Below are 12,188 nucleotides of genomic sequence, written 5' to 3'. Positions count from 1 at the left end.
GTGGGCAGCGACACTGAGACCTGGAAGGGGGTGATCGGGAAGCACGGCCTCCCCGATCTGAACCCGAGTGGTGTTCAGTTGTTGGACTTCTGTGCTAGTCACAGTTTGTCCATCACGAACACCATGGTCGAGCACAAGGGTGTCCATAAGTGCACGTGGCACCAGGACACCCTGAGCCGGAGGTTGATGATCGACTTTGTAGTTGTATCATCTGACCTTTGGCCACGTGTCTCGGACACTCGAGTGAAGAGAGGGGCAGAGCTGTCGACCGATCACCACCTGGTGGTGAGTTGGATCCGCTGGGAGGGGAGGAAGCTGGTCAGACCTGGCAGGCCCAAACGTATCGTGAGGGTCTGCTGGGAACGACTGGCGGAACCATCTGTCAGTCAGGTCTTCAACTCACACCTCCGGGAGAGCTTCTCCCAGATCCCGGGGGAGGTTGGAGACATGGAGTCCGAGTGGACCATGTTCTCCACCTCCTTTGTCGATGCGGCCGCTCGTACCTGTGGTCACAAGGTCTCTGGTGCCTGTCGCGGCGGCAATCCCAGAACCCGGTGGTGGACACCGGAAGTAAGGGATGCCGTCAAGCTGAAGAAGGAGTCCTACTTATCTTTGTTGGTAGGTGGGACCCCAGAGGTGGCTGACAGGTACCGGCAGGCCAAGCGTGCCGCAGCCCGTGCAGTCGCAGAGGCAAAAACTCGGGTCTGGGAGGAGTTAGGTGAGGCCATGGAGGAGGACTATCGGTCGGCCTCGAAGAGATTCTGGCAAACTGTCCGACGCCTCAGGAGGTGGAAGCAGCTCTCCACCAGCACTGTTTACTGTGAGGGTGGGGAGCTGTTGACCCTGACTGGGGATGTTGTCGGGCGGTGGAAGGAGTACTTCGAGGATCTCCTCAATCCCATCATCACGTCTTCCGAAAAGGAAGCAGAGACTGGGGAATCAGAGGCGGACTCATCCATTACCCAGGCCGAAGTCACTGAGGTGGTTAGAAAGCTCCTCGGTGGCAAGGCTCCTGGGGTGGATGAAATCCATCCTGTGTACCTTAACTCTCTGGATGTTGTGGGACTGTCTTGGCTGACACGCCTCTGCAACATCACGTGGCGATCGGGGACAGTGCCTCTGGATTGGCAGACCGGGGTGGTAGTCCCTCTGTTTAAGAAGGGGGACCGGAGGGTGTGTTCCAACTATAGGGGGATCACACGCCTCAGCCTCCCCGGTAAGGTCTATTCCAGAGTACTGGAGAGGAGACTTCGACCGATGGTTGAACCTCGGATTCAGGAGGAGCAGTGTGGTTTTTGTCCTGGTCACGGCACACTCGACCAGCTCTACACGCTCCATCGGGTGCTCGAAGGTTCATGGGAGTTCGCCCAACCAGTCCACATGTGTTTTGTGGATCTGGAGAAGACGTTCGACCATGTCCCTCGGGGCACCCTGTGGGGAGTGCTCTGGGAGTATGGCGTATGGGGTCCTTTGCTAAGGGCTATCCGGTCCCTGTACGACCGCAGCAGGAGCTTGGTTCGCATTGCCGGTAGTAAGTCAAACCTGTTTCCAGTGCACGTTGGCCTCCGCCAGGGCTGCTCTTTGTCACTGGTTCTGTTCATTATTTTTATGGACAGAATTTCTAGGCGCAGCCAGGGTGTAGAGGGGGTCTGGTTTGGGAACCACAGAATCTCGTCTCTGCTGTTTGCGGACGATGTGGTTCTGTTGGCTTCATCAAATCACAACCTTCAGCGTGCACTGGGGCAGTTTGCAGCCGAGTGTGAAGCGTCGGAGATGAATATCAGCACCTCCAAATCCGAGGCCATGGTTCTCGACCGGAAAAAGGTGCTTTGCCCTCTTCAGGTCGGTGGAGTGTCCTTGCCTCAAGTGGAGGAGTTTAAGTATCTCGGGGTCTTGTTCACGAGTGAGGGACGGATGGAGCGTGAGATCGATAGATGGATCGGTGCAGCATCTGCAGTGATGCGGTCGCTGTATCGGACCGTCGTGGTGAAGAGAGAGCTGAGTAGGGGGGCAAAGCTCTTGATTTACCGATCGATCTACATACCGATCCTCACCTATGGTCATGAGATTTGGCTCATGACCGAAAGAACAAGATCGCGAGTACAAGCGGCCGAGATGAGTTTCCTCCGCAGGGTGGTGGGCGCTCCCTTAGAGATAGGGTGAGGAGCTTGGTCACTCGGGAGGAGCTCGGAGTCGAGCCGCTGTTCCTCCACGTCGAAAGGAGTCAGTTGAGGTGGCTCGGGCATCTTTTCCGGATGCTCCCTGAACGCCTTGCTGGAGAGGTGTCCCGGGCAAGTCCCATTAGGAGGAGGCCCCGGGGAAGACCCAGGACACGCTGGAGGGACTACATCTCTCGGCTGGCTTGGGAACGCCTTGGGGTTCGGAAAACGCCTTGGGGTTCGGACTCCGGATAAAGCGGAAGAAAATGGATGGATGGATGGATGGATTTTCACTTTGTAAAAATGACAGAGTTGCCGTCAATGTTGATAAACTGTCCAATTCCAATTTGCGCATAAAATGTACATGAAGCAGGAATCATGTGTAAAATCGTGTAAAAAACGTGTAAAATCGTAACTGCCTCCAATACCTCGTACACCTGTTGCTCCTACTATTTGCGCACACCAGCGGCTGAAAGATCGGTGTGTGTGCTGAACTGACAGGAGGTGTGGCTGGCGACAGAAGAGGCTGTGGAGATCTGTTATTCTGGACATCCCAGCTGGACAACACGTACTGTGTTTGGACGGACATGGACTAACAACTGCCCACTGTTGCGTGCATGCGCCTGCTTGCTTTCATCAAATGGACAAAAATAAAAACATATATCGGTGAGGCAACAGGCTGCAGCACGCGCACACTGCAGCCCATTGACAGGCTGTCCCCAGGTTGAAATGGACTGTCAGATCATAACACGCAGCGGGCAATGTGACTATCACATCACCCACGTGAGCTCTGTTCCACATGACGTGGTGTCTGTGCTGCGGTGCGCTGTCCACAAGACACGCTCCACAGAGGAACAGACGGATCATATTTGTATCGCCCACTTGATAAATGTGGTGTTTTTATATGGTGTGTGGGTTTATTTCATTTTAAATACGTCCACCTTGTTGGGAAAGTGTAGTGACACGGACCCACAACAGGGGGCGCAAATGATCGGACAATGAAAGAGTCGAATATGAACACTTTACTGTTGTGAAAGAGCACAACAAAACCACAGAGGATTACAGAATTTGAGCAAACAATCAATCCACAAAGGTGACGTGTGGGCAGGCTCGAGGATAGAAGACGTCTGTCCTGAGAAGAACCGGAACCACACGATTTCCTCCGCCACCGAACCTGGAGAATACTGGAGCCGCCAAGTTCCGAGTCCCCAGGTGGCCACCGTCTCCGAGTGTCGGATCTGGTACTGCTGGCGAGGAGCAAAAACAGTCATATGTGGGTGCGTGCACACCCAGTAACAACAATGGTGGGAATTTCACCTCCACCTCTAACACACACTCGTGCAGCTCCTGTCTAACCACTTATCTGGTAGGGGTGTGAAGCAAAGCCGTCGCTGATCACACCAAACGCCAATCTCTCAGATAGGGTACACCACAGGAAAGCGGCTGCAAAAAGAGTTCAGACTAAGACACAGTTAAGGCTGAGAATATTACCTTCACAGGTAGATGATATCTCGGCAACGAGGTGGAGATGACGTCCGGTTTTTATGGAGTGGAATGATGAAGTGTAGATGGATGACAGCTGTCATGAGATAATGAGTGACAGCTGTCACCCCCAGCTGTGTCCGTGGCGGCAGCGCCCTCTCGTGCCTGAAGCCCGCACTTCAGGCAGGGCGCCCTCTGGTGGTGGGCCAGCAGTACCTCCTCTTCTGGCGGCCCACACAACACATCTCCTTCCTCATATCAGGCAGGTTCCTGAGGCTTTCACAGGACAGCGATCGCAGCTCAGTGGTAAAGTTTCTGAATGGCAATCAGAGCTTTTGGAAGGCGCGGGTTCGAGTCCTGTGGGTGGCATGTAAATTTTTATTTTCACAGCAGCTGCTGTGCTCCTGCACGCACAAAACCGTCGCAATATGTACGAGGTCTATTAGAAAAGTATTCGACCTTGTTTTTTTTTTCAAAAACCATATGGATTTGAATCACGTGTGATTACATCAGACATGCTTGAACCCTCGTGGGCATGCAAGAGTTTTTTCACGCCTGTCGGTTACGTCATTCGCCTGTGGGCAGTCTTTGAGTGAGGAGTGGCCCACCCTCTCATCGATTTTTTCATTGTTTAGGAATGGCTCAGAGACTGCTGCTTTGTTTGATAAAAATTTTTTCAAAACTGTAAGGCACAACTGACTGGACACCATTCGATAAATTCAGCTGCTTTTCGCTGAAAATTTTAACGGCTGATGAGAGATTTTGGTCTGGTAGTGTCGTCGTAAGGACGGCCCACGGCGCCTGATGGCGATCTGCGCTCTGACGCGGCGTCATCTCGCTGTTTCAAGTTGAAAACTTCCACATTTCAGGCTCTGTTCACCCAGTAAGTCGTCAGAGAACAGAGAACTTTCAGAAGAAGTCGGCATGAGGAGTTTATGCGGACATTCGACTGTTAAAGGTCATTTTGTAATGAAAGAACGTGCGGGCAGAGTCGCATGTCGGGCCGCACCCGACCGCGGGGGGGTCGCGACAGGAAAAACACCTCCGTTGGAAACCTTAACGGACAAGTTGGAACATGCCCAACTGTTAAACAATTTCTCAGTTACTCACTTGTTGAAAGCCATCAAAAGCCGCCTGAATTTTACAAATGGTTTTCAACACGGAGGTGTTTTTCCTGTCGCGGCGCACACAGATTCGCAGCGTCATCACGGAAACGATTCGGCGAATTTGCACGCACGTTCTTTCATTACAAAATGACCTTTAAAAGTGGAATGTCCGCATAAACTCCTCATGCCGGCCTCTTATGAATCTTCTCTGTTCTCTCACGACATCCTGGGTCAACAGAGCCTTAAATTAGGATGATTTCAGCTCGAAACAGCCGAACGACGTCGCCTGGGAGCGCTGCGCGACGTCCCGCTCCATGGGAAGTCCTTAAAGCGACAGAAACACCCCATAATCTCTCATCAGCCGTTAAACTTTTCACCGAAAACCAGCTGAATTTCTCGAATAGTGTCCACTCGGATATCCCTCACAGATCCTGAAAAAAGTTTGATAAAGCAACGTGCGCTGTCTCGAGCAGCTTCTCAAACAAAGGAATTCAGCCGAGAGGGCTGGACCAGTGCTCACTCAAAGTCTGCCCACAGGGAAATGACGTCACCGACGCGTGAAAAAACTCACGCATGCGCACGAGGGTTCAAGCATGATTGGTGTAATCGCATGTCATTCAAATCCATCTAGTTTTTTTTTTTTTTTATAAAACTGCCGGTTAGTTTTATAAGATACCTCGTATTTGGCAGCATGTGCACGAACTATCGCACGGGGATCGTGCACGCCTGCCCGTCAGCACGATGTTTCATGATTCGATCATACGAGTTGTTTCGCCGTGAGTCGCCTGTAGTTATACTTTATTCGCACTATGTGTGAAGGGGCCCTTAGAATTTAAACTGACATTTGGAAACGTGATCCTAGTTTTTGCAGTAGTGCTTAATAATGAGTACAAAGTCTGCTCTATGTGTAAGTTTGATTTCAGTGTCAATGTCCATTCACTGTTTTTGTTTTTCAACACTTCACTTCTTCTGTTCTTTTTTTTTTACACAAACCACAAATGCTTTACAGCTGAAGAAAAGGAAGTTCTGACTATTGCAACTCTCGTACAAGAAAACTAGAGGCGTTGGTCGAGAACCTGCAGCCGAGATAATGACTACCACAATCCTTTAACTGCGTGCACGATCACTATTATCATGCCAGTTGGGATGGCAACATTTGATTTCAAGGACACCTCAAATTACAGGCTCACTGAACATTATCATCCTGTAATTAAGGCTCTCTGGCAACCGGCTCTTTTGTTTGTTCTGACATCTATGAGGTAATCAGCTGAGTTATTTCAGCCTGTGGCTGCATTTGTGGCTACATCTTTCTCTGTTTAACCCAGTTTCTTCTTCCTCTTAATCCTACTCATGCATATGCACAATGTCAACCACATGTGTGCACCAGTAACGAGCATAAGGCAACTCACTGACACACCGCAGGCTCTGCTTGTAGAGACCCCAGATGAAGTCTCCACACAGGTCGCACCAGCTGGGCTGTGCATTGCTGCAGGGCTGGAAGTTGTGTCCTTCTCCCTTCTCCTCCACAAGCTGTGGGTCCTGAGAGCTGCTCAGGACTCTGATGATGCCCATCCGACTTAGCAGGTCCGGAACCTTCCCCGGACTGATTCTCACGGCGTTTGTTCTTTCCAGCCGTGGAGGCGAACATGGCGAATGTGTGCCGGTCAGTCGAATCTGCTGTTGTTCAGGCCCAAGGTCACGAAGCTCGATGCACTCCCCCAAAGACATTGTGTCACTCAGACTTCATCCATTATCACTGAAATGCAAACAAATAAAAACAAAGTGAGACGTTCTGTTGTAAGTAATAAAAATGAGACTCTGTCATGTTTCTTTCTGATGATTGATGTGGAGATTTGAAGCATCTCATTTGAGACATGCAGTGACCAGAATAGACAAATAGACACAGCTGTGACACAGAATAGTGTGCTATGGTGTTCTTACCCTGAACGTCGACAAAGCAGCAAGCAGGCTACTGTTTTCACTGTCATGTGTGTGTGTGTGTGTGTGTGTGTGTGTGTGTGTGTGTGTGTGTGTGTGTGTGTGTGTGTGTGTGTGTGTGCGGATTGGATGGATTTCCTTCAAATTTAGAGAACAGATTTTGGAGCAGTTTGATCAAAGGTCAAGGAAAACATTGTCTGAAAAACACTTTTTTTTGCATATCTCAACAATCAAGAAGCCTAGATGGGACATCAGTGTTTCTTGTATTTTTAAAAGACATGGTGCTGTGTTGCTCTTCGCCTCACAGAGCAAAAGCTACAGTCCTCACATGACCATAACCATAACAAGGCTGTGCTACGTATGAATGTTGTTAATACGGCTACGTACGTATAGCCACTTTCTAAACCATTCACACACTGAGTAATATAAGTCTTAATCTGACCAGTTACATTGTTTTGGTTGGATTCATCATCACAGCCTGACAAAAATACTTTTCTTTTTTTTTCTTTTTTTTTGGAAGCCAACGCCTCCGGGTACATTTCTTAACCTGAACCAGAGAACCCTAGCGCTTTGTCCCATCAACAACAAGAAAATAGTATTATTTTAAAAGTTGAAATATATTCCCACCAGCGTTCAGCCATCTTACATAGGTTCCAGGTCAACTCGCCAACTTGACCACTCCCAAGTCATCTTTCTTTTTATCTCGTCCAATACCCATATACTTCTATGCTATATTTTTCCATGCAATCACCCACAGAGCTAGATCATTAATATTGAAAGAAATTCATGTGAGCAATCAAATGCATTGTATACGGTAGGATTAGATGAGTTTGCTGGTTACTACAGCCAACCGTGAAGTCGCATACTCGCTTTGATTACTCGCCAAAAATGACACATCATGAAATCATCATTGTGTAAAGATCATTTTAGTCATTCATTGATTGTCCTGGGTTATGCATATCATGTTTGCATTCGTTTTTGAGCAGAAATTGCCAAAAGGTACAAGTGGGTCTCAGACAAGATAAAAAAGATGACTTGGGGGTGGGTGAGTTGGTAGAATGGTGAGCTGACTATGCACCTCTGACATATCTTCAGTGTTCTGCTCAAGATGAAAATAAATCCCATTTGATCCACCAAGACAAAAAAAGCATAATAATGACGTTTGTTTGCTCCGGGTGTGTTTCTCACCGTGAAACACGGGAGGGACAGCAGCACTTTGTCCCGCCAATAACATCCAAAATAAACAACAGGTGGAAGTAAACCTCACTGGGTCTTCTTCTTCTGTCGAGTTTATTGCCAGTTTGCAAACCAACACAGTGCATTACTGCCACCAAATGTTTGGATGTGGAATATTAATGGAGTCTGACGTCTACACCAGGTCATTCTAAATGGAAACCTTTTCAAGGACAAAAAATAATGATATTAATCGGTTACCATTATTTTAAATAAATGGTTCTGTTCCACAAGTTTATGGTTTCATTTTCGTTCCTAGCAAAATTCAAAAAGTTTCAGGTTTTTGTTCCATGAACCAGTTGAAAGCCTTGATCTGAACCACTTTAAATACTCGTAACTCTTAATGCTGATTTATCCTGCTGGAGTCTGCTTATTATGCAGCTTTTACAAAAATGGAAGTAGCTTACCATCTCTTCTTCAGGTGTTGTTTTAATAAATCACAAAAATAAATAAATAAATAAATATCCAGGAGGTGCCAGCGTTCACCAGGTGCCAGTACAGCACATGACGGCTACTACTTCACACAGACTCTGAAACAACGCTCAAAACACGAGTGTTTTTGAAAGATTTTAAAGTCTTTCAAAGCAGTGTTTTGAGTTAAGCCTGATTTATGCTTCTACAACTCCGTAATTCCGCGGCCACGCAATGGTGTTGATGTGGCCATGATCCTTTCAAAGTTTTCCATCACGTTGGTGGGTGTCATAATGCAGTTTACTGCCAGAATAGTAGGGGGCATACAATTTCCTCTTTTACCGACTTTGTGCTGTAAATGTGCTGACTTTTCTGATCCATTCATAATCAGCGTGTGTACTGCAAAAACTACTATAATATGATGGCAGATGAAGCAGTGAAAGCAAGAAAGCGTCAAATCACACCCTTTTGTGTCTGATTTAACAGGTACGTGTCCGAGTCCGAGTTTGAGCATGGTGTGAAAAAATTAAACGGTCAGACTTTTAATGAGGGAAATGACTCCAGTCCCACTTTACTCAAATCGGCGAGTGTCAGAGCGCTGAACTTTAATTTGTACCTTTATTACTGTGCACATCCAGACTGCTCTGGGTTTTTAATGGAAATACATTGCGATTGTAGGAGACAGTTTATCCAATGTGAGCGAAAAATCCGTTCTGTAAAATCCGTTATATACAGTGTTTAATACATGGAAAATAGTACAAAAACTTTAGGACTTTTTTGTCCAGTGACTACGAATGTCCGGTTTATACAATGACGGTTTAGGTGAGTTTTACTGTACATGGGACTGAACAATAAATTTACCTCAAAACTTTGACAATGAAGTCAGCTTCCATTCCACACTGCTGACTTTATTTTCCCAAATGTTTCTTCTGTTCAGGATCTGAAGGGAATCTACACATCTTGAAGCCCTTGCTGTGTCTATTTGTGCCTCCAAATGCACAGCAACCTGGCATTTTCAGTGAGTAAATAAATAAAATAGCTGGATTTCCATGCAGACACATTAACAGTGAACGCTATTTTGAACCCAAGATGGCACCATGAGTCACGTGACCAATTTTTTTCTACTCGTCATGTCGCCACTCTCAATTAAGGCACTCTAATGCATTGGGATACATTGCATTATGGGTAATTACATAACACTGAACGGGATACTACTATGGTTGAAGGTAGAGGTGGGCGATACTAGGAATTTTGGTATTGATCCGATACCAAGTAAATACAGGCCCAGTATCGCCAATATCGATACCAATGCTTTTTCAAATTTAAGCTTCATAGATCCAAAGGATCCAAAAGACCTAGGATAGAATTTCGCCAAACATTGTACTTGACAAGAAAATACTTTATTATCACAATCAACATTTTTGTAAAAAAAAAAATCACTCAACACAACGTAAAACAAAATCTCCTGAGGGCGAGGGCTGACAAACCACAATACAAGGGTGCACTGCTCTGTGTTGTGTGACACAGCGCAGCGCTGCTCTTACAGACAGAGAGCAGATTTTGATGAATCTGCGTGCGCAGCAGTTAGTAGAGGTGGGCGATACCGGGAATTTTAGTATTGATCCAGTACCAAGTAAATACAGGCCCAGTATCGCCGATATTGATACCGATACTTTTTCATATTTAAGCTTCCTAGATCCAAAGGATCCAAAAGACCTAGGATAGAATTTCGCCAAACATTGTACGTGACAACAAAATACTTTATTATCACAATCAACATTTTTGTTTAAAAAATATCACTCAACACAACTGGGCTGACAAACCACAATACAAGGGTGCGCTGCTCTGTGCTGTCTGACACAGCGTAGCGCTGCTCTTACAGTGAGAGTAGACTTTGATGCACAGCAGTCAGTGTGTGTGGGAGAGAAAAAAAGCTTGAGTATCGTTATTTTTACACGAGGATCGTTCAATATCAATACCAGCATTGGTATCAATATTATTGATATTAGGATCGATCTGCCCACCTCTAACAGTCAGTGCGTGCAGGAGAGAAAAAAAGCTTGAGTATCAATCTTTTTACACGAGGATCGTTCAATATCAATACCAGCGTTGGTATCGATATTATCAAGATTAGGATCGATCCGCCCACCTCTAGTTGAAGAGGCTGTTGTGCATTGGCAAAGGTGTGCGCTCCAGTGAGTGCCCTTATTATATATATATAATGGCTCACATGCAGCAAGTATCACTTGTTTAAGTGTCTGAAAATGACCAAAAGAGAAAATATCTTCTGTGAACTTTCTATGTACTACGGATATTGTTCATTAAAACAAACTTTTTTCACTTTCACTTTTTTCCACTTTATAACTTTATAGATGCATTAAGACTCGGAAAGATGGAACACTCAGATGTTAGTTCTCAACAACAGTTAATATATTTCTGAAAACGTAACGTTGCCTTTAACAACACTTACCAAGCCAAAAGTGAAAACAGTTCCGTGGCAAAAACCTCTCTGTATCAAGAGCTGTATCATCGTAAAGACAAAAGTTTCCGCAGACATCTCAAAGGTTTTCCGAGTAACGGAGGTGTGCAGCTTCGGCTCATCACATGCTCGCTGCTCCAACGCCGCTTTGTAGAAAAGACAAGAAACGAAAAAAAAAAAACTAAAACATCAGCGTTTCATTAACCATCTTTTGGTTTCGTCAGGTCATAAAATGTGTTGTAGGAGGAAGCAGCAAATATTAAAAACAAGAGTGAGATGACACTGCTTCGAGTACTGCTGACATCCGGAATGTTTTCATCTAGGGGGCGCTGTTTCTCTGCAAAAAGCACAACTCGGTGAGCATGCAGTTCACTTAGAAGTGTTTATGTTTTTTTATTATTATTTGTAATCATGTAAAACTTAGAATGACAAATGTTTAAAGAACATGTCGCACTGAAATCAGTGTCCATCCGATGATCCACCAGGATTACTTTGCACTGCCCATTCGCATCGGAGACTGCCGAAAACAAAGTACTCGTGAGTACTCGAGCGTTTCCGACAGGTGACGTAGATACTAGAAGTGGCTCAGCGTGCGCTTCAAAGAGCTGAGGCACAGATTAATTCCAAAGTTTACACAAGTGATGTTGTGTTATGACGACTCGTTATTAAGTGATAACTGTTCATTTTGATGCAGTAAAAGGAGGTAAAAGGAGCAGCTGTGAGGTTTTGTGCACCTGCGGCAATTAGTCAAAACGATAATAAGTGCTGTATATAACTGTGAAAAATCTAATAAATATATATATCTGTGTCATCATGGAGGTATTCCACATCCATTAAACAGCTGACATGCGGGTTAAAACAGCGTAACAGTCCTTTTAACCAGCACGTCAGGTTTTTTTATTATTAAGGGATTATTCAACATTCTCTATTATTATTATTATTCAACATTACTATTTATTATTATAGAGATGGACAGTTTTATGACATTTGAGAGTCTACAAGCTCAATACTGATTATATATTGTTCAAATTCAGCCAGAAGTCTTTGGGGATAAAACAGCTGCTGTGCGTGCACACACATACAGACATTCTCAGTGTAAAAAAAAGTACTTTCATTGAAAGTCTCATTAAAAAGAACACAAAGCAAAAGATGAAAAAAACAGCATTCCACTCACCCAGTGTAAAGATTTTCAGATTAGTCCACAACAAAAACAAGTGCCCACACACACGTCACGCGCACACAATCACAATTGCGATCGCCAGCCATGGAATGGTCCTCTCATCCTCCACTCCTCACTGATCCACAGCCAAAGATCATTTTCAAGTTACACTTGGCCAGAGAATAATGTCCAGGCCCACTCGCTCCCAGGTTCTGATCGTG

General features: G+C 45.7%; 1 protein-coding gene across 1 annotated transcript in view; it reads right to left on the bottom strand.

Moving 5' to 3' along the window:
• LOC117506718 (ras association domain-containing protein 1-like) overlaps positions 1–11,177 on the bottom strand; it is a 66,984-nt gene extending 55,807 nt beyond the window's left edge. Inside the window, exons 1-2 of the mRNA XM_034166287.1 lie at positions 10,800–11,177; positions 6,157–6,503 (exon numbers count right to left, since the gene is read on the bottom strand). Of these exons, the coding sequence (XP_034022178.1) occupies positions 6,157–6,475 (319 nt within the window). The 5' untranslated portion in view covers positions 6,476–6,503; positions 10,800–11,177. The remainder of the gene's footprint in view (positions 1–6,156; positions 6,504–10,799) is intronic.
• Positions 11,178–12,188: the final 1,011 nt, after the last annotated feature.

This window comes from Thalassophryne amazonica, chromosome 3 (genome assembly GCF_902500255.1).
Source record: "Thalassophryne amazonica chromosome 3, fThaAma1.1, whole genome shotgun sequence".
Lineage (NCBI taxonomy): Eukaryota > Metazoa > Chordata > Actinopteri > Batrachoidiformes > Batrachoididae > Thalassophryne > Thalassophryne amazonica.
Note: the sequence above shows the minus strand (reverse complement) of the source record. Positions and strands in the feature narration are given on the sequence as shown.